Source organism: Paroedura picta, chromosome 2 (genome assembly GCF_049243985.1).
Source record: "Paroedura picta isolate Pp20150507F chromosome 2, Ppicta_v3.0, whole genome shotgun sequence".
NCBI lineage: Eukaryota > Metazoa > Chordata > Lepidosauria > Squamata > Gekkonidae > Paroedura > Paroedura picta.
In genome coordinates this window covers 182,921,532-182,943,277 of record NC_135370.1, presented here as the reverse complement: position 1 = coordinate 182,943,277, position 21,746 = coordinate 182,921,532, and the positions used below count along the sequence as shown (strand labels likewise).

Genomic DNA, 21,746 nt, shown 5'->3' with positions numbered 1-21,746 from the left:
GGCTGAACTTGGGGGGAACTCAGGTAACTAAGATCAGAATTGTGACCACCACCGCTGTATGTTATATGTGACTTGTTGTTGATGTTAATTGGGGTTTTTATGGGGATTTTATTGTGTTTTAACTGTTTATGTTGTAAACCGCCCTGAGACCTATTTGGAGAAGGGCGGTCTAAAAATTAAATAATAATAATAATAATAATTTATATGCTGAATAAAACATGGCTCTGCTGGGCACGGGGGAGGGAAATAATGGCCAGCTGCAACCCCGTTCCGAGTTCCTAATTTGGTCCTGTGCTAAATCTTATTTCTCTGTCTGCCTTCCCAGATCCTAATTTTGTACGCACTTTTCTCACAACGTACCGTTCCTTCTGTAAGCCGCAAGAGCTCCTAGACCTGCTGATAGAGAGGTAAGTGCGGGTCCTTTTGTGCTCGTTGCAGGAGCTGCGTTTGCAGCAGGAGAGGCCGGCCAACTTTGAAGCTGCACGCAGTAAATTTAAAGCCTGGCTCGTTCATTTGGATTCCGTCTATTCCCATGGCTGTTTCTAAGCCGCTTCTGTCCTCCAGAGCCCATTATGTGCTTAATTAAGCTTTTAGGCGTTTCTGCGGTCTGGCAACGTCAAGATGAAATGGCTTCGGCTAAGCTGAAAGCCGAGTGTGTGGCAAGGAAATGCGGCTACGGATAGTAGTGCTCACTCTGTGGGTTACTGCTGCCTGCCTTTCCAGGTCCTCATTTTGTACGCATCGGATGGAAAAGTCCCAGGCTTCCCTGCCTTTCCCCCTAGGTCCCTCAGCACCTTGATTATCTTCTTCTGCAGTTTTCCCAGCTCTGCCCGTGCCTTTGTTGAGATGCAGCAAACAGAACTCATACAATCCTCCAATGGGAGCCCAATTTGCAAAGCTTCGAGGATGGAATCCTTGAACACACACTGTCTTTGCATTGGGAAGAACCTGGAGGCCTGGGGGGTGGAGCCAGCGGAGGGCCGGCCAATGCTTATTGGGTAGGGAAAAAAACTTGCTATTGGGAATTTTTTTAATGATGTACATTGGGCATAGCAGATTCATGTGTGTAGCTATATTGGTCTGAAGCAGCCAAACAAAGCTTGAGTCCAGAGGCATCTTGAAGACCAACAAAGGTGTAAGCTTTCGTGCGCATGCCCTGTGCCTTGAATAAAAACCTTGTTGGTCTCAAAGGTGCCACTGGGCTCAAACTTTATTCATTGCATCAGTATAAATGTGGCTCCTGCCATCTCAATCTTTTTGTTTCCTTTGTGGCCCAACTTTCTGCCATGTGGGTATTCGGTCTCTGTCATTCACATTCCGACTTCTTTCTGTTGCTCTTAGGTTTGAAATCCCAGAGCCTGAGCCGACCGAAGCGGACAAAGTGGCAATAGAGAAAGGAGAGCAGCCAATCAGCGCAGACCTTAAAAGATTCCGCAAGGAATACGTCCAGCCCGTGCAACTCAGGTGTGCATTTCTGTCTGTCTCGCAGGCTTCGTGCTGCGCCACCAGGGTAGAAACAACGTGAGAGAACAAAGCTCCTCTTCCTTGAGAAGAAACATAGAATTATAGAGTTGGAAGGGACCTCCAGGGTCATCTAGTCCAACCCCCTGCACTGTGCAGGACACTCCCAACCCTCTCGCTCATTCATTGTAACCTGCCACCTTCTTCACAGAATCAGCCTCTCCGTCAGATGGCTCTCCAGCCTCTGTTTAAAAATTTCCAAATATGAAGAACCCACCACCTCCCGAGGAAGCCTGTTCCACTGAGGAACTGCTCTGACTGTTCCGGATGTTGAGACAGAATGTCCTTTGAATTAATTTCCTGTATAGTTTTCAGTTCTATGTCAACTGCCCTGAGCCTTTGGGGAGGGCAATATATAAATGTGAGTGAGTGAGTGAGTGAGTGAGTGAGTGAGTGAGTGAGTGAGTGAGTGAGTGAGTGAATGAATGAATGAATGAATGAATGAATGAATGAATGAATGAATGAATGAATCCCGTTGAATTAATTTCATCCCATTGGTTCTGGTCCGTCCCTCTGGGGCAAGAGAGAACAACTTTGCTCCATCCTCAACATGGAAGCTTTTTAAATACTTGAAGATGGCTATCAGATTCCCTCTCAGTCGCCTCCTCTCCAGGCTAAACAGACCAAGCTCCCCCAACCTTTCCTCCTGTGTCTTGGTCTCCAAACCCCTCACCAGCTTTGTTGCCCTCCTCTGGACATGCTCCGGTTTGTCTACATCCCTCTTCAAATGCGTTATCTTGGAAAACGCCGACCTCTTGGGCAGGAATATAAAGCCCCAAGCACTTATCCCAAGAGCTGCTTTAGAACAGTGGCTAAGAACATGACCTGCAAAGCCACAAATTCACATATTTATTTATTCTTTATTTTCGACAAAATTTTTACCTGGCCTTTCTGCCTCCTTAAGGGCCGACAAGGTGACTGCATGCAAATCAACTTGCTTGGGATATTCAATATCCTTTGGGCTCTCTGACCCATACGGGCTATGATGGCTGACCTATCTAATGAGGGCAGTTGTCAGGATAACTGAGATAAAGGAACTGACAACCGAACACGCAAAATCTGCTCAAGATTCCTGGGCCCAGAGAAATTAAATTGGCCCCCAAAAGAGCCTTAAACTACTTCCTGTCCCCCCCCCCTCGAGCCGGCCTGTTAGCAGACTACTTGGATGAAGGGCCGGAAGAAAGTGTGTGAGAGACAACATTGCAGCTTATTCGGTCATGCGCTCTACTGAAAACCGCAATCCAGGAACGCTCTCCTTAGTCCTGCAAGCAATCTCATCGGTTGCACTACCCCTCCATTTTAGCCTGGATAACTGAACTAAAACGTTGGCGTTTCTTCATTTCTTTCTCTCTGTCTCTCTCACCCTTGCAGGGTATTAAATGTCTTTCGGCACTGGGTGGAACACCATTTTTACGATTATGAACGAGACCAGGAGTTGCTCGATAGACTGGAAACATTCATTTCAGGCGTCAGAGGTAGGTGACTGGAGTGAAGTCGTCTGTTCCGAGGCTGTGGCTGAGCTGGCTTGTAAACATCCGCCTGATTCCTTACCTCTGGATTATTAGTAGTATTATTATTTTTAATTCTGAGCATTCTGCTTGGGGTGCCTTGACTCCCGCTGTGGCCCAGGACAATGGTATTTACAAGTGCTGCAATCCAGTGGCATGACGTCCGTTTCCTTTAGCGCTTTTTGCGTTACCAGAACGTTGCATTCTAGGAATGCGGCCACAGTTCCTTTGGTTCCGTGCGGTGCCTCTTTTTAAAAAGGTTCACCTTTAAACCCACTTGAAAAACAACTTCATAGATTGCTATTTCCTATCTGTCAGGAACTGAGCAGTTGAGACCCAGCAAAGTCACTCCATAGACAACACTGCCGGGCTTCAGTAGAAAGCTTTACGTGAAAAGTCTTTATTTGGAAAAGTCAGCGAAGTAAAGTCCACACATTGCATCTGCTCACAGACAGCAAGTTTTGACAGAGACACGAAGTAGGGGGTGGTAGGACCCACATGCAGGTCCTACACGCTCCCCCACATGCAGCCAGCTGGGTGACCTTGGGCTCCCTACGGCTCTGATAAAGCTGTTCTGACCGAGCAGGAATATCAGGGCTCTCTCAGCCTCACCCACCCCACAGGGTGTCTGTTGTGGGGAGAGGAAAGGGAAGGTGATTGGAAGCCACTTTGAGCCTCCTTCGGGTAGAGAAAAAGGGCATCTAAGAACCAACTCTTCTTCCTCTTCAGTAATCTCAGGGCTCTCTCAGCCTCCCCTCCCTCACAGGGTGTCTGTTGTGGGGAGAGGAAAGGGAAAGCGACTGGAAGCCACTTTGAGCCTCCTTCAGGTAGAGAAAAGAGGCATATAAGAACCAACTCTTCCTCTTCTTCAGTGATATCGGGGCTCTCTCAGCCTCCCCTCCCTCACAGGGTGTCTGTTGTGGGGAGAGGAAAGGGAAGGCGACTGGAAGCCGCTTTGAGCCTCCTTCGGGTAGAGAAAAGTGGCATATAAGAACCAACTCTTCTTCTTCTTCTTCTTCTTCTTCCTTCTTCTATATAACTGGGCTGTGGGAAAGGGGCAAGGAAATAAACCAACCTAGGTGGGGATTTGGGCATTCACACAGGAAAGTAGGACCACAGCATCCTTTGATATGGAATGGTGTTAAGGCAATTTCCCCATCTGTTGTTTTGGGCTTCGGAGAAGGCAGCCTTGAGAAAGGGAGATAGCGAGGCGCTGGGGAAGTCAGGGGAAGCCTTTGAAATGCAAGCTGAGGCCAAGGGGAGGGGTGGCACTCCGAGTCATGAGTCCCATGGAGATGCCAGAATCAGGCCGGAACCCGGGAAGTGTTGGGAAGAAGAATATAGAAACCGGGGCAGGAACCAGGGGCTCATGACACTATCCAGATGTTAATTCTTCATAGATAAGCTATTTGTACAGTGTAGTATATAATATGTACCTTGTCTTTCCAATCAAACACCTGCGCGTGCATGAAGATATGGATGTGGGCTGGTGACATTGGATGTGTAACTTTGGAGCTCATAATCTGTGACTTGTCAGTGATCATGTGCCTGGTGGCATTTTGTTGAAAATGCTTAGTTTGCATTTATCTATTGAAAATTGTCCCCCTGGCATATCGCCAAGGACCAACATTTTGTTAACTTGAGGGATTAATGTAATGCGGCACGTCCGGTATGCGCCACGTAGGGGTGTGCAGTTCGGCTTAGGGGGAGAATCAGGGCAGCCATCGCTCAGGAGGAAGAGCTGGGTGTCATCAGCGTATTGGTCACAACCCAGCCCAAACCTTTACAAAGCGGGCAACAGAGCAAATGAGCAACGTCTGGTGAAGCGCAGAATGTCTGCCACAGAACTCTATGGTCCTGTGTGAAGCTGAATTTCTCCCATGAGAAGCTTGACCATCTATATAGAATCATAGAATCATAGAGCTGGAAGGGACCTCCTGGGTCATCTAGTCCAACCCCCTGCACTATGCAGGACACTCAAAACCCTCTCGCTCCTCCACTGTCACCTGCCACCCCCTTGAACCTTCACAGAATCAGCCTCTCGGTCAGATGGCTCTCCAGCCTCTGCTTAAAAATCTCCAAAGACGGAGAACCCACCACCTCCTGAGGAAGCCTGTTCCACTGAGAAACCGCTCTAACTGTCAGGAGCTTCTTCTGGATGTTTAGACGGAATTTCTTTTGAATTAATTTCATCCCATTCGTTCTGGGGCAAGAGAGAACAACTCTGCTCCATCCTCTACATGACACCGTTTTAAATACTTGAAGATGGTTATCAGATCCCCTCTCAGTCGTCTCCTCCCCAGGCTAAACAGACCAAGCTCCCCCAACCTTTCTTCATACATCTTGGTCTCCAAACCCCTCACCATCTTTGTTGCCGTCCTCTGGACACCGGTTTTAGCTAGTAAAGCTGCTTTTTTCCCCTCGATGCCACCTTCTATTCCTTTTGCCACCTCACAGTGATAGCGGTGGGACGCTTATTCTGTTCCATGCCTCTTTTACAGTCATCAGCAAATGAATATATACCAACGCCTGTGCTTAAAATAAATGCAAAGCCTTCCTAGCATTGTCTGCTGTCTTCCAGGCAAATCCATGAAAAAGTGGGTGGAATCCATCGCAAAGATCATCCGGAGGAAAAAACAAGCCCATGCCAACGGCGTTAACCACAACATCACGTTTGAGAGCCCCCCGCCCCCGATCGAGTGGCACATCGGTCGCCAGTTTGAGGCGTTTGACCTCATGACGCTGCACCCCATAGAGATCGCGCGGCAGCTGACGCTCCTGGAATCCGACCTCTACAGGTAAGCTGCTTGGGGATGTGAAAACATCTTGTGTGGGGAAATCTTTAAGATAGGCAATAAAAAATGCAACGGAAATCCATTACGAAAGGAATTGTCAACTGGCAGAATTTAAAGCAATGGTCCCCAACCCGTGGCCCGCGGCCGGTTGCCGGGCCGTGAAGGCCTTGGCGCCGGGCCACAGCTCCCTCTCCCCGCCCCCCCCCGCAGTAAAAAACTTCCCAGGCCGCAAGCTTGCGGCCCGGGAAGCTTCTTACTGCGGGAGGGGGGAGAGGGAATCAGGGCTGTGCCCGTGCATTGCGCATGCGCGGCTGAAATCGTGCATGCGCGGCACTTGCTCGCATGCTCGCATGCGTGAAAGTGCCGCACATGCACGATATCGGCCGCGCAATGCGCGGGTGCGCATGCGCGACATGCGTGGGCGGGCAGTTGCCCTGCCGGTCCCCAGCCTCAAAAAGGTTGGGGACCACTGATTTAAAGGACACGGAGACACAAGCTGTAAACATCCAGGAGGTTGGGCACGAGGCGTGGGCTGCACTAGGGAGCCATCGTCCGTACAGTGCGGCTGCAGTTGTCAGGTGTAACGCTCCAATGTTGCATTGCGATATCGCCGTTATCTGGTTTCAGATTATTTCAAAACTTTCAAAACCAAGAGTGGTCTCGTCGAGATCTTTAATTTGACATTAAAAACTGAAAATGTTAAAAACAAAGATTAAAAAAATGTTGAACGTTTGATGTGTTCACATCCATCCTACACGGCCATCTGATTCTCGCAAGGTTTGGGTGGGTGTTGCAGTTAGTAGAGTTTGAACTGCAAACCGCACTTTGCATAGCTGCAGATTCATTGGCGTAGCTGAGTTTTGATGGAGCCAAAGCACTGCTGTTATCAGGAAGAGCCATGGCTTGGAGTCCCATGCCTAACGTCCTAGCGATAAGGGTCTCTGGTAGAGCCTGTGACGTTCAGGAGGTCCCAAGGTGAATCCGGGGCATCTCCACTTAAAGATTCTGGCAGTGTGAAGGACCTCTTCTTGGGACCCTGGGGAGCCATTGAGTCAGGGGTAGTCAAACTGCAGCCCTCCAGATGTCCATGGACTACAGTTTCCATGAGCCCCTGCCAGCAAACGTCAGCAAAAGCCATGAGCCCCTGCCAGCAAAAGTCCATGGACATCTGGAGGGCCGCAGTTTGGCTACCCCTGTGGGCTAGTCACAGTTAGAGCTGTTCTCAAATAGCAGTTCTCTCAGCTCTTTTTCTTCAATAATTGGCCATTTCTGAAAGAAGATTAATCTGACTGTGAGGATACTTTTTCTTGTTTAAATAACATAAAAGTTATTGTAAACATTTTATATTACCATTTGGGAAAAAAATAAGGCATGGAGCCAGCTTGGTGTTGTGCTTAAGAGCGGCAGTTTCTTATCTGGGGAGCCAGGTCTGATTCCCCACTTCTCCACATGGGTGGCCTTGGGCTAGTCACAGTCCTGTTAGAGCCGTTCTCACAGAGCAATTTCTCTCTGAGCTCTCTCAGCCTTACCTACCTCACAAGGTTTCTGTTGTGGGGAGAGGAAGGGAAGGAGATTGGAAGCCGCTTTGAGCCTCCTTTGGGTAGAGAAAAGTGGCATCTAAGAACCAATTCTTCTTCTTCAGTAATATCAGGGCTCTCTGAGCCTCACCTCCCTCACAGGGTGTCTGCTGTGGGGAGAGGAAGGGAAGGCGATTGGAAGCCGCTCTGAGACTTCTCTGGATAGTGAAAAGTGGGGTATAAAAACTAACTCTTCTTTTTCTAATGGAATTTATTCAATACTCGATTTTAAACGACGTTGGTCTTCTTAAGAAGGGCTTTTTATATATTCTGCTTTTCACTACCTGAAGGAGTCTCAAAGCGACTTACAAACACCTTTCAGTTCCTGTCCCTAGAACAGTCACCCTGTGAGGTAGCGGGACTGGGAGAGCTCTGAGAGAGCTGCTGTTTGAGAACAGCTCTATGAGAACTGTCTAGGCCATGGTCTCCCAGCTGGCAGCATATGGAGGCGGAGTCTGGATTCCAACCTGATTCTCCAGGTCAGGGTGTGCCGCTCTCTAGCCACAATAGGTGACCCCCCATCATCACAGTTGCCATGTTATTCATTCATACATTTATAAAATATCAGTGCCTTTTCTCCAGAGAACTTGCTGGAGTCCATGTACAAAATAAAGCATTATCCCTCCGACAGCATTTACACCTGGACTCCCCTCAGCTTCCTGCACCTTATCTTTATGCTTTTTTCTTTCAGAGCTGTTCAGCCATCTGAACTTGTTGGGAGTGTGTGGACTAAAGAAGATAAAGAAATTAACTCCCCAAACTTGCTGAAAATGATCCGGCACACGACAAATCTGACTCACTGGTTTGAAAAGTAAGCGAAGGGGATATCAGAATGGAGCAGGACCAAGGGAATCACTTAGTGTAGGGATGGCCAAACCGTGGCTCTCCAGGTTCCATGGACTACAGTTCCCATGAGCCCCTGCTGCCAGCAGGATGTTGGGGTGCCTCTGTTTGGCCACCCCTGGCTTAGTGTTTTTTGTTGCTGACATTCAGTTACAAAAAGGATCCTCATTTCTCATTAGTTGTTCAGTCCGTCCCTTAGTCATCTCCACCAAAATGCAGTTGTGGTTGAGGGAACCTGGCCTAAAGCACCCCTGGCAAATGCTCACCCAGTTTCCCATTCTGGAATGCAGCTCTTAGTCCTCTGCTGGATCAGGCCCATGGCTGGATTAGGGCTCTGCTGGATCAGGCCCATGAGCCTCCTGCCTCACACAGTGGCCATCCCGTTGCTTCCCCTGACGTTACCTTCCGGCTCTGAGATTCAGAGGTTAACTTCCTCTGAACATGGAGGTTCCCTTTAGTAACAATGGCTGGTAGCTACGGATAGACTTCTCCTCCATGAATCTCTGGGAGAACTGGGGAAAATGCCCTAAGCTTTATTATTGATCACAAGTCACTGGATTCCGTCTCTCTTCTGGATCAGGTGTATCGTGGACACGGAGAATTTTGAAGAGCGAGTGGCTGTGCTGAGCCGTATTATCGAGATCTTGCAGGTTTTCCAAGACTTGAATAACTTCAATGGTGTGCTGGAGATTGTCAGTGCCATCAATTCCTCCTCTGTGTATCGGTTGGAGCACACCCTTGAGGTACGTCTTGCTGGCTGGGTCCAGGCACTTTAAAGCTAAAGCTGTCTCCATCTCATGGCTACTGAGAAATGTAAGAGAACTTCAGCAAAGCCAGTTTGGATCATGCCAGTGGCCCCTCCAGTCCAATGCTCTGTGTTACACAGTGGCCAAACCCCAGGGGCTATCGGGAAGCACACCAGCAGAATCAGAATGCCAGAACCCCCCCCCCCCCCAAAGACCCAGGAAGACAGAGCATCAGAGCCCCAGATGTAAGAATGCAGGAGCAGCCGTGTTGGATCAGGCCAATGGCTCATCCAGTCCAACCACCTGTGTCACATAGTGGTCAAAGCTCAGGTCCCCTCAGGAAGTCCACTAGTAGGGTCAGAACTCCAGAAGCCCTCCCACTGGCAAGGGATTCTGGCCTTTGGGGGGGGGCATCATCTGGGCATGGAATTGGTGTCACTGTGGGCGGGTGGGTATTTATGGGTTTCCTGCATAGTGTTGGACTAGATGACCCTAGCGTCAGCTCTAGGATTCCTATCCTGCCAGACAGAAATGTGTATTTTCCACTCTGTTAAATCAGGCACTACAGGAGAGAAAGAAGAAAATTTTGGATGAAGCTGTCGAACTGAGTAAAGATCACTTTAAAAAATACCTTGCTAAGTTGAAGGCCATCAACCCACCCTGTGTGCCTTTCTTTGGTAAGTTACACCACAGAGGGAGGGACTGTTGGGGGCCCAATCCACCTGCCCCCCTCCCTACATTGCAAACTTACAAGATCAGTGGGTGCTTGGGAATTGTGTGGGATGAGGGAGGCTGCAGTGATAGGGGAATTGCTGGGGGGATGACTGTATGTGGTATCTGGCAGTCTTTAAGCAATGGTTGGGCAGTTTTATAATGGATGTTTTAAGCTGATCCTGCATTGAACAGGGGTTTGGACTAGATGGCTTGTAAGGCCCCTGAAGATTACTCTGCTTAGCCAACTCAAACCAGTCTGTGATCTCCGGTCCTAGAGGAGTATGTCTGACCTCCACCAGGGCCTTTTTGGTCTTGGCCCCTACCTGGTGGAATGGGCTCCCATAAGAGCTGCAGGCCCTATAGGAACATTCTTAGTTTCGTAGAGCCCATATAACGAAACCCATCACCAGGCTTTTGGTAGGGGCCAGTGAGCAACTGAATTAGATACCATCATATGGGGCCCTTCCTAAAGTCACTCCCCCCTGAGCAGGAAATGGGGAGGTAGAAACTAAGACCCATAGCTGTTTTAATTTTTTTTAACGGGTTTTAATTGTAATGTGTACATAGCTGTGAACCGCCCTGAGTCGGAGATCCCGAAAGGGGCAGGATATAAATCTAATAATAAATAATTAAAAATGTTTTAAAACAGATGGCCTATATGGCTCTCTCCAACTCTATGGTTTGTACAAGAGTCCCTGTGGTGGTGGCTTCCCATGGTAGCTTTTGGGGAGAGCGCAGATAAGCGTTCTGTTTCCTAATCTAAACTGAAAACCTAGCTTGTTTGATGAATCTTGCCTAGAAAGGGGCGTAAACTCCAGTAAACCTGGGCTGGAGTGAAGGGGCTACGCCGTGTCAATCCCTTTCCCTCTTCCCACAACCAAATAAAGAAATAAAATAAAATGGTCATGAAACGATGGCAGTCTAAAATAGTTTCCCTCCCCTCCAATTAGGTATCTACTTAACTAATATTCTGCATACAGAAGAAGGGAACCCCGACTTCCTGAAAAGACAAGGGAAAGGATTAATCAACTTCAGCAAGAGGAGGAAAGTAGCTGAGATCACCGGAGAAATCCAGCAGTATCAGAACCAGCCTTACTGCTTACGGGTCGAGCCAGATATACGGGTAAATTGGAGTGAAATTGGGGATCCATCCTCTGGTGTCCGGAGTCTGGGCTCCGTTCTGCTGAGGCCTTAGAAGCAGCAAGAGATGTGAAGCCGAGCCTATCACTTAGTGGTGGATTCCCCAAAACTGCTCCAAGCGGTATCTGTTTATTGGCTTAATAGGGATGGGCACGAATGCGTTTTCGTACTTGAGTTCTTTGTGAAGAGCAGGAAGCAGGGGTTCAGATGCTTCCGAGCCATTTGAACCCCTGCTTTCTGCTCTTCACGGATCTCCTTTAGCAGTGGTCCGCAATCTTTTCCAAGCTGCGGACCGGCGGTGGTGGGGAGGGTGATCGCCCGGCCGCACATGCCATGCATGCACGGCACTCCTACGCACGCGCGGCCACGCATGGGCAAACGCGCATGCACGGGAGTGCCGCAAATGCGCATTTGCGTCCATGCATGGTGCAAATGCGTGGCCCAGCGCAGCCCTGCAGAGGTAGGGAGCCGCCGCGGCCCGGTGGTTGGAGACCACCGTCCTTTAGGACCAACAAAATATCTGAAGAAGTGATTGTGCACACAAAAGCTGACGCTTCAAATAAAACATCGTGCCGCTGGACTCAAACTCGGTCCTCGGTCCAATATAGTTGCCGTCCCTGGATCAATCTTTAATTTCTGTTTGATTCTTTTAGTGGTGTTTTGTGTTCCGCTTCTATGCACCCTTTTGTAACCTCAGCCCTTTCAGGGTTTTTTGCTGTTGCACACTGAGAAAGGCTTGGGAAGACATGACCTGCCTCTAAGCCAGCATGGTATAGTGGTTAAGAGTGCCAACTTCTAATCTGGTGAGCTGGGTTTGATTCCCTGCTCCTCCATGTGCAGCCAGCTGGGTGACTTTGGGCTAGTCACAATCCTGATAGTGTTGTTCTCACAGAACAGTCTTGTCAGAGCTCTCCCAGCCCTATCTACCTCACAGGGTATCTGTTGTGGGGGAAGGAAGGGAAAGGTGTTGTAAGCCGCTTTGAGATGCCTTCAGGTAGTGAAAAGTGAGGTATAAAACCCAACTCTTCTTCTAAACATCGGTAGAATGAAATTCTGGAATTTTGTAGAATCTCTTTTCGGATTTCTCTTTTGGTCCACGTGGAATTGATTTGAAACAGACTCCAGATTCCTAAAAGGAGGGAAAGAAAGGAATTGTTGGCGTCTAGAGAGAAACTGGGTAGGCAGGAATTAAATTAATTAATTAATATGGTCCAAACCCATATTTCTTGGGAGTGTCTGAAACCTATAGAGGCGTTCTAGCTGACTTGAAATGTCGAGGTTGGTGAAATGGATATTAACACAGTGGTAACTGAAAATTGTGTTTGTGTTTTCAGAGGTTCTTTGAAAATCTCAACCCTATGGGGAGTGTTCCCGAAAAAGAGTTTATGGACTACTTGTTCAATAAATCCCATGAAATTGAGCCTCGCAACTGCAAGCAGCCCCCGCGATATGTAAGACCCTTACCATATATCAGTCAGTCAGTTTTGTTTGCTTGCAAATGAATATTTTATTCTTAAAAGATTCCTTCTCAATCTGCTACACTGAACGCATAAGAACCTAGGAAACTGTTGTTGGATCAGACTAGCGTCCCATCCAGTTGAACACTCTTGTGCCACAAACCCAGGTGCCCAGGTGCCCACAGGAGGGGCAGAACTCCAGAAGCCCTCCCATTGTTGCCCCCCCAAGCACCAAGGAGACAGAGCATCCCTGCCCCAGATATAAGAAGTCATGTCGGATCAGGCCAGCGGCCCATCCCGTCCTACACTGTGTATCACAACACTTGTGTCTCTCTGCAGCCTAGGAAAACCACCTATTCCCTGAAATCTCCGGGAATAAGGCCCAACGCAGGCCGACACAGCTCTACGTCTGGCACGCAGCGGGGCCACCCGATGCCTCTGGAAAAGGAGCCGTATAAGATCAGTTTTAGCAGGATCACCGAAACTGAACAGGAGTCTGCAGCCTCCGCACCGACCTCGCCCAGCATCCCCTCCCCTCCCCCGGCCTCGGCCTCTTCAGAGCTCAGCGTGTTCCTGGACATCGACCTCAACAGCTCATACGGTGCGTCTCCCAGACAGCTGGTCTCCTGAGAGCCAGCGTGGTAAGGGTGGGGGCCTCTAATCTGGACAGCTGGGCTTGATTCCCAGGACAGGGGTGTATCTTGGAACAGACCGGCTGGGAGGAGGCAAAGCCATGTGCCCTGCTCCTTGAGGTTTAGGTGGAGACCAGCATCCGGTCCAAGGAGAAGTCGTCAGTGTTCAAGTGCTGTTTTGAAGGTTAATCGATGGCTCTCTAGTGAAATAACTGCGCTCCATGTGAACGATCTTTCTCCCTTGGCTTTGCAGGAAGCAACAACAGCATCTTTGCACCTGTCCTTTTGCCGCAGTCAAGTAAGTAGCCCTTCTGCCCCTTCTTCCCCCGCCAAGCCCTAGACCTGGGGTGGCCAAGCTGTAGCTCTCCAGAGGACCATGGACTGCAGTTGCCAGGAGCCCCTGCCAACTAGCCATGCTGTAGTCCAGTGGTCCCCAGGCCAGGGCGCTGGGCCACGGTTCCCTCTCCCCGCCCCCCCCCCGCAGTAAAAAACTTCCCAGGCCGCAAGCTTGCGGCCCGGGAAGCTTCTTACTGCAGGAGGGGGGGGAGAGGGAATAAGGGCCGCGCGGCAATTTCACGCATGCATGCGATTTCGGCCGCGCATGTGCGGCCCGGCCGCGCATATGCGGCCCGGCCGCGCATGCGTGCTGTGCGGGCGTGGCCGTCGCCCTGCCGGTCCCCAGCCAAAAAAAGGTTGGGGACCACTGCTGTAGTCCACAGACCTCTGGAGAGCCACAGTGTTGGACACGCCTGCCTTGGATGGTTTGCATAATAAGAACGTACAGACATTTTAGTTCTGCAGGGGAAAGTTGTGCTACGAAAAGTGGAAGGCAGGAGGAGAAGAGGGAGGCCCAACATGAGATAGATAGATGCTTCCAAGACCCAAGTCCCTGTCGTTTCGCCAGTAACTGTGGCCGGTATCTTCAGCGGTAGTGCAAGAAGGAATATCTGTAGAAAAGACCCAGAATATAACGTCCCACTATACAAATCATAGAATCATAGAATCATAGAGTTGGAAGGGGCCAGACAGGCCATCTAGTCCAACCCCCTGCTCAATGCAGGATCAGCCCAAATGATCACCAATACAGAAATGATCAGTGTTCAGAGGTAGGACAGAGCCAGCGTCCTGTAGTGATTGAAGAGTGGCAGACTCTAATCTGGGGACTGGGTTTAATTCCCCACACGCAGCCAGCTGGGTGACCCTGGGCTAATTCACTGATCTCATAGAGCTGTTCTCTCATTAGTTCTGTTAGTGCTCTCTCAGCCTCACCTACCTCACGGTGTGTCGGTTGTGGGGAGAGGAAGGGAAAGGTGTTTGTAAGCCGCTTGGAGACTTCTCCGGATAGTGAAAAACAGGGTATTAAAAAAAAACAGCTCTTCAAGGAAGGAATCTCTCCCTTTCGCTTTGGTATGGAGAGATTCCCATCTTGCCTTGTCCTACCTCTGAAGATGCCAGCCACAGTAACCGGTGAAATGTCAAAACTAAAACTACCGGAACACATCCACAGAGCCCAGAAAATTCACAATAACCAGATAACTCCAGCTGTGAAAACATTTCCCTGAGATACCTTCCAGGGGGCACGGTGATAAAGATCAACTGAAAAGATGCACAAAAGCATGGGTCATTTTTCTTTGGAATTGGTTTCAATTCTTCAAGCAAAGGTTGGATACACACTTTTCTTGGATGCTTTAGGATGCTTAGGGCTAATCCTGCGTTGAGCAGGGGGTTGGACTAGATAGCCTGTATGGCCCCTTCCAACTCTATGATTCTATGATTCTATGATTCTTTATTCCACCCTAAATAAATAACTGATTTCCATGTTGTGGAACAACGGTGTGAATACGCTTGGAAAGCTCCCTGAATTTTCACAGACTTATTTAAATTAGAAATGCCAAAATCATAGCAAGGACTCTCTTAGAAGAGTTCTTTAAGGCAGGGGTAGTCAACCTGTGGTCCTCCAGATGTCCATGGACTACAATTTCCATGAGCCCCTGCCAGCAAATGCTGGCAGGGGCTCATGGGAATTGTAGTCCATGTGCATCTGGAGGACCACAGGTTGACTACCCCTGCTTTAAGGTTTAGCAGCCTTTCTCAGCTGTTTTCCCCATTGAGAAACCCCTGAAATATTCTTCAGACTTTAAGAAACCCCAGAAGTGGGCAGAATATGGTTGGGAAGCAGAGTTGTGGACAGGCCCACCTGTCCCTTCTCGCCCCCTCCAGGCCCCTTTGTGGTGTTAGAGAGAGTGGGTTCAAGGAGGAGTAAAATTGCGTCAAGATAGAGAGCTTAAAGCCGGGAGATACGTCTTAATTTACTGTTAAATGGATTACAGACCCTGCAGTGGCAATCATTGAAGAAGCATTTGAAAATGGGGGAAAATATACCTAGGAGCCTGTTCATATTGCCCAGAAATTATATGATTTATACACCAAACAAGAGTGTCTGTGAGACTTATCATTTTGGCCTGCTGATTTCGTTTTTCTCTTATCTGTAGCTAGGGAGTGGGGGCAGGCCAACATGACCCTACGCGGTCATATCACCCAATAAAACGTTTAGAAAATTTTAAAAGGATATTAATAATAATTAACCAGCTCCCACCCATTCAGGAAACTCTTTCAGGGCCATCAAGAAACCCAAGGCTCTCCTGAAACTCTGGTTGAGAAAGCCTGGCTTAAGGCATTGAAATAGTACATCTGGATGATGATGATGATGATGATGATGATGATGATGATGATGATGATGATGAATGGCCATTAGGGTTATCCGCTCCGGCGCAGTTTGGCTGCTTTGGCGATCACCGAAGCCCGAGGCGGCCAGTGCTGGTGATCACCGAAGCGACCGAACTGACTGAACTGTGCCGGAGCACACAACCTTGTGATTACATCAAAATCACAAGATGTCATAGTCCCATTGTATACGGCACTGGTCAGACCACACCTGGAGTACTGTGTGCAGTTCTGGAGGCCTCACTTCAAGAAGGACGTAGATAAAATTGAAAGGGTACAGAGGAGAGTGACGAAGATGATCTGGGGCCAAGGGACCAAGCCCTATGAAGATAGGTTGAGGGACTTGGGAATGTTCAGCCTGGAGAAAAGGAGGTTGAGAGGGGACATGGTAGCCCTCTTTAAGTATTTGAAAGGTTGTCACTTGGAGGAGGGCAGGATGCTGTTTCTGCTGGCTGCAGAGGAGAGGACACGCAGTAATGGGTTTAAACTTCAAGTACAACGATATAGGCTAGATATCAGGAAAAAAATGTTCACAGTCAGAGTAGTTCAGCAGTGGAATAGGCTGCCTAAGGAGGTGGTGAGCTCCCCCTCACTGGCAGTCTTCAAGCAAAGGTTGGATACACACTTTTCTTGGATGCTTTAGGATGCTTAGGGCTGATCCTGCGTTGAGCAGGGGGTTGGACTAGATGGTCTCTATGGCCCCTTCCGACTCTGCGATTCTATGATTCTAACCCTAAATTGGCCATCGTTAATCGAGACCCGCTTCTTGTTCTGCCGTCCTCAAAGCCCTGTGTGTCTCTTCCCTCCGTCAGAGTCCTTTTTCAGCTCGTGCGGAAGTTTGCACAAACTAAGTGAAGAGCCTCTGGTTCCTCCTCCGCTTCCTCCCCGCAAGAAGTTTGATCAGGAGGCTTCGACTCCCAAGGTACGTCCTCTGCTCGAGAGAGCCTTCCCCGGAAATCTGCTTGCCAAGCGAAGAGCGTAGGGGGCTTCTCCTCCCGCCAGTCTCTCTTGGGCCACCAGCGGCCTTCTCTCCACAAGCCACTTCTGCTGGGAGCATTGAGACGTCAGCTGTAGATTCCATTTTCATGTCAATGGGGAGGAGGGAATGTCTAGACCAGGCGTAGTCAAACTGCGGCCCTCCAGATGTCCATGGACTACAATTCCCAGGAGCCCCTGCCAGCGAATGCTGGCTGGGGCTCCTCGGAATTGTAGTCCATGGACATCTGGAGGGCCGCAGTTTGACTACCCCTGGCCTAGATGCTGCAAACTGCCTCCAGACCAGTGGAGAGATGGTCTAGCAATAGGATGAAGATGATGATGATGAAGATAATAGACTGGTGCCCAGATCAACTAGATTTAGGGGGTTGAGTTTTTTTTTAGAGAGCCAGTTTGGTGTAGTGGTTAGGAGTGCGGACTTCTGCACTCCCCCACATGCAGCCAGCTGGGTGACCTTGGGCTTGCCATGGCACTGATAAAACTGTTCTGACCGAGCAGTGATATCAGGGCTCTCTCAGCCTCACCCACCCCACAGGGTGTCTGTTGTGGGGAGAGGAAAGGGAAGGTGACTGTAAGCCGCTTTGAGCCTCCTTCGGGTAGGGAAAAGCGGCATATAAGAACCAACTCTTCTTCTTCTTTTGAGTCACTGCTCCCATTGTCAGACTGGACTACTCTAACAGATTGTGCGTTGGTCTCCCCTCAAAATCAGCTTGGAATCTGTTAACAGGCCCAGAATGCCACGGCTCAGCTATTAGTGGGACCTCGACGGTAGGTGGGGCTGAGAGAGCTCTAAGAGAACTGTGATTGGCCCAGGGTTACCCATGTGACTGTGATTGGGGAGCTGCACCACGGACTGCCTGGGCTCAGGCTAAAGTATTGGCTGTCACAGTCCCGTGAGAGCTGTTCTCACAGAGTAGTTCTCTCAGAGCTCTCTCAGCCCCACCTACCTCACAGGGTGTCTGTAAACCTCCCTGGTCTTGGCCTCTCCTGCTACGCTTCACCACCATGGCGTTGCTCATGCTTTCACAGGGATCCCGAACAGCTGTGGGAATCCAGCTGTTCTGCTGCTGCTGCTGCACTTCAGATCTTTTTGGTGGTTCCAGACTTAAACCCTGATGCCTTAGCTACTGAAGGTCCGGTTTTGTGGATCATCTGGTCATAGAATTGGGGTCATTGAGGTCCCTTCCAAATCTGTGATTTCATGATTCGATGACTTTGAAATGTGTCAGCCATGATGAGGGAGGGGACCTGGGCCTTCCCCCTGGGCTGCTGTCTCAGCCCAAAGGATGTTTATATGCCTAAGAATGAGTTTTTAACACATCTCTCCCTGTTCATTTGAGGCTGAGGCTTCTTAAAAGAAAGTCCTGCCATGCCTGAGCCCTCCACAGGAGCCATCCTGAGGCACCCATGGTCATCCTGGACAGCGGTTTGTTGAAGGGAAACCTCACTGACGTGGCCAGACTCGTCTTTTCCCCTGTTTGGGGTCTAGGGTCTCCCAGAGCAGCCGGGAAAGATACTGCAGTTGTACACCTCTTTGCCCAGCCCTCATAAGAGGGGGCATCAGGGGCTTGGGACTGCAGGGCATATCTCCGTAAGCCACATGGTGTGGAGTAAGTCACTGAGGACAGAGAGCTCTTCGCATTGCACAGCAGAGTAGCTTCTGAGACACTCTGGGTGATTTTTGTTTTGTTCTGTTTCAGGGTGGTTCCAAATCCGACGACGACCCTCCCGCCATTCCGCCCCGGCAGCCCCCTCCTCCAAAGATACAGCCTCGCGTCCCGGCTTACACCGGCCTGTTAGAGCAGCCGCTCCAGAGCCCTCCCCCGCCCCCTCCGAGAGACCCTCTTCCCGACACCCCCCCTCCGGTCCCTCTTCGCCCGCCAGAGCACTTTGTGAACCTCGCGTTCAACCTCCAGCCGCCGCCCGTGGGACGCTTTCACAGGGATCCCGACCGGCTGCGGGAAGCCAGCGCGTGCCCAAACTCCCCCAGCACTCCTCCGAGCACACCGTCGCCTCGCGTGCCACGCCGCTGGTGTGCCCTCAGCCCGAGCCCCAACAGCCTGGCTGCCCCTCCGGTGCCCCCGCGCCAGAATTCCAGCCCTCAGCTGCCGAAACTGCCACCAAAGACTTACAAGAGGGAACTCTCCCACCCGCCTTTGCACAGACTTTCCTCGCTGGAGAACGCGGAAACTCCTCAATGACCTCGGCCACGGTAGTCATTGACACTGGAATGTTAGCTGTTAAATGTCTGGTTTTCTCCTTAATTTATTCCAACGAGGCAACGTGTTTCAGCGCTCGGGGGCCGAGCGCCACCGAGGCCCGGGGCGCTGCTAATGAGAGCCTCCGGATCGAGCCCTTCTCCTCGCCTCCGCAGTCGGTCCAGCTGCGCTCTCCTCAGGGGATCCGCAAGGCTGCTTGGCCCTCTCCCTCCAGTGCCGACAGTTCTGCCAGGACAAAGAGCCGAGATTTTTGCACTGTAAACGACAACACTACCGTGAATTTTTAAAACTGACATCTGCCTATTGCACTGAGCCAAAAACGGTTCGCAGGCGGGATGGCTCCCCCTGCCCAAACTGGAGCACGAGCGGCCTTTTCAATACAGGTGTGGTTTTTTTCTCCTGCAGGCACAATTCACTGGGACCTCCGGCAGGCTCCACCGAAAGGAATGGGCACAGTGCTGTGCTCTCTCTCTCTCTCTCTCTTCTCGAGGAGCTCCGTTCATTTCAGTCGCGCTTGTCCAGAAGAGGTTCCAGCGGATCGTGCCCAGAAGAGGGTGGCACATCCACCCGAGCGTGAAGATGCTATATCATGTGACTGATTTTTCGTGACCTCTTTGCCCTACTTGCCTTTCCAAAAAAAAAAGAAAAAAGAAAGAAAAAACCCGTTGCATAAATAGAAGAGGCTTGTGGGTGACATTTTTGCTGTTCTCAAGGGTTAGTCAAGAAGCACGTCTTAATTGCCATTGGTTTTTTTTTGCTGCTGAGGATTATGAGAAAGGAAAAAAAACAAAGACAGCGCTAGGCATCCTTCAGAGTGCACCGGGAGAAGTTTGGTTTCGTAGCCGGTTATCAAAGAGCATTTAGCATGCGTTACGTTCAGCTGTGCCTTGTTTTCATTTGGGCGGCCAGAGGTGTCTTAAGCTAAGAAGTTGCCTGCTGTTTTGGTGAACGAAGCTAGTGCGTCATATTCTGTACAGTTGTTTATAGTGTATATTTACAGATTAATAGCCTGATTATGTTTTTGTGACTGGAGTCCTCCTTTGCAGCCTGCGAACTCCCGCGCTCCGCTCACAGTTGTCAGCAATCTCCTATCCGCGGGAGAACACCTCTGCCTTCAAGAACAGAACTGAACTGACTTTTTTCCCGAAAAAAAGATTTCACTTCAGTTTCCTTACGGGGCTCCCTTTTTGGAAAGCGGTGACGTCACAAACCAGCAAGCCCCAAACAGCTTTATTTTTTGTCTTTCAGAAATGTTTAAAAAAAAAAACAATAAAGCGAGGGAGACAATTCCCTTGCCCGTAGAACAACGCCACTTTCTGTAGTTGAAGCTGGCACGGAGGATGTGCCTCGTCCGAGTACTGTAGAATCCCGAAGCCTTTTCTTCTGGACTGGTGTGTGGCCTTTTACTGTGCTTTATATCAGAGTTCTTAACCAGATTAATAAATCAACCCGGTCTTAATTTTTACGAAGGTGTGACTGAGCCGTGCTTTTCTTGGCAAGGTGTTTTGAGGGGAGGCAAACAGCCCCCGGCGTGGCTGAGTTAGGCCCAAGAGGCCAATGTTTTTGGGGCGTCGGAGGTAGAGAACGGATTCAGGTGGATTGCCACGCTGGTATGAAGCAGCAGGACAAAGTTGGGGGCACCTTTAAGACCCACCATGGCTTATTCTGGGGATAAGCTTTTCTGTGCATGTGGATTTCCTCTGAGGAAGTGTGCATGCAAATAATGCTTATCCCCAGAATAAACCGTGGTGGACTCAAATCTATGTTCTGAGGTTGAGAATATAATATTTCTGGGGAGGGGAAAATGGATAATATTTAGCTTTTTTGAGAAACATTTTTTTTTACATGCTGGGAGCCATTTACTTATACAAAGTACAAAGAAAGGAAATTAAAAGCACACTTTTCGAGCATGTGATGAATTAGAAATCCATCCCAGAACTGTTCGTGTCTTCTTTTTCTCACCGCAGGAAACCATGGTGGTGAGACAGGAGCACCCTCTTTGGGTGCCCGTAAAACTGGACCCCCCTGGTCCAATCTTTTTGAGACATGGCGGTTCCTTTGAGGAGAGGCTCCAGCAGCTATGCTGCAAATATGGTGCTTCTACCACAAACCCCAACGCCCCCCACCACCACTGAATAGAAGGCAAAATTTCTCATTGATTTTAATGGCCACATAAGCTATAATGGAGCTGTCGAATCGCATCCAAATTGTGATTCGGATAAAGCTGCTTCAGGCTGTTTAAAGCAGGGGTAGTCAAAGTGCGGCCCTCCAGATGTCCATGGGCTACATGATTCACTGGCAGGGGCTCATGGGAATTGTAGTCCATGGACATCTGGAGGGCCGCAGTTTGACTACCCCTGCTTTAAAGTACCGGGATGGGTGATTTGGCTCGGATACACCCAAAAAGTACCCGAATCAGCATCTGGGAAATATATTGTGATGACGTTTTTAGGAATTGGACTGTTATTTTACTGTGTTTTCTTGTGAACTGCCGCGAGCCAGCTTTCAGGGAGCGGTGGTATATAAATCCAATAAATAAATACATGAATCTATTTGGGCCCTTTTCAGCTTATCTGAACCAAATCATTCATCCCTAAGCATCCACCCCACCAATGTAGCTGATCATGGAAGTCAGAGCTGAACAATACATCCCTAATTTCACAAGAGAATCGCAGAATAAGACAACATGGAAGCCCAGGGGAAGGAGGGGGGAAAGAACTGTTTTTTATACCCCGCTTTTCCAAAAGCAGCTTACAAACACCTTTTCCTTCCTCTCCCAACCATAGAGTCTCTGAAGTAGGTGGGGTTGAGAGAGCTCTGAGAAAACTGCTTGGTGAGAACTGCTCTTATGAGAACTGTAACTGGCCCAAGGTC

General features: G+C 49.5%; 1 protein-coding gene across 1 annotated transcript in view; it reads left to right on the top strand.

The window, feature by feature from the left end:
* The window catches only part of SOS2 (SOS Ras/Rho guanine nucleotide exchange factor 2), a 49,075-nt gene extending 28,738 nt beyond the window's left edge, over positions 1–20,337 (top strand). Inside the window, exons 11-23 of the mRNA XM_077324102.1 lie at positions 326–407; positions 1,342–1,464; positions 2,893–2,996; positions 5,611–5,827; positions 8,093–8,212; positions 8,825–8,987; positions 9,550–9,667; positions 10,655–10,827; positions 12,179–12,295; positions 12,641–12,902; positions 13,187–13,231; positions 16,470–16,579; positions 18,354–20,337. Coding sequence (XP_077180217.1) covers positions 326–407; positions 1,342–1,464; positions 2,893–2,996; positions 5,611–5,827; positions 8,093–8,212; positions 8,825–8,987; positions 9,550–9,667; positions 10,655–10,827; positions 12,179–12,295; positions 12,641–12,902; positions 13,187–13,231; positions 16,470–16,579; positions 18,354–18,854 — 2,135 coding nt within the window. The 3' untranslated portion in view covers positions 18,855–20,337. The remainder of the gene's footprint in view (positions 1–325; positions 408–1,341; positions 1,465–2,892; positions 2,997–5,610; positions 5,828–8,092; positions 8,213–8,824; positions 8,988–9,549; positions 9,668–10,654; positions 10,828–12,178; positions 12,296–12,640; positions 12,903–13,186; positions 13,232–16,469; positions 16,580–18,353) is intronic.
* The last annotated feature ends 1,409 nt before the right edge of the window (positions 20,338–21,746 follow it).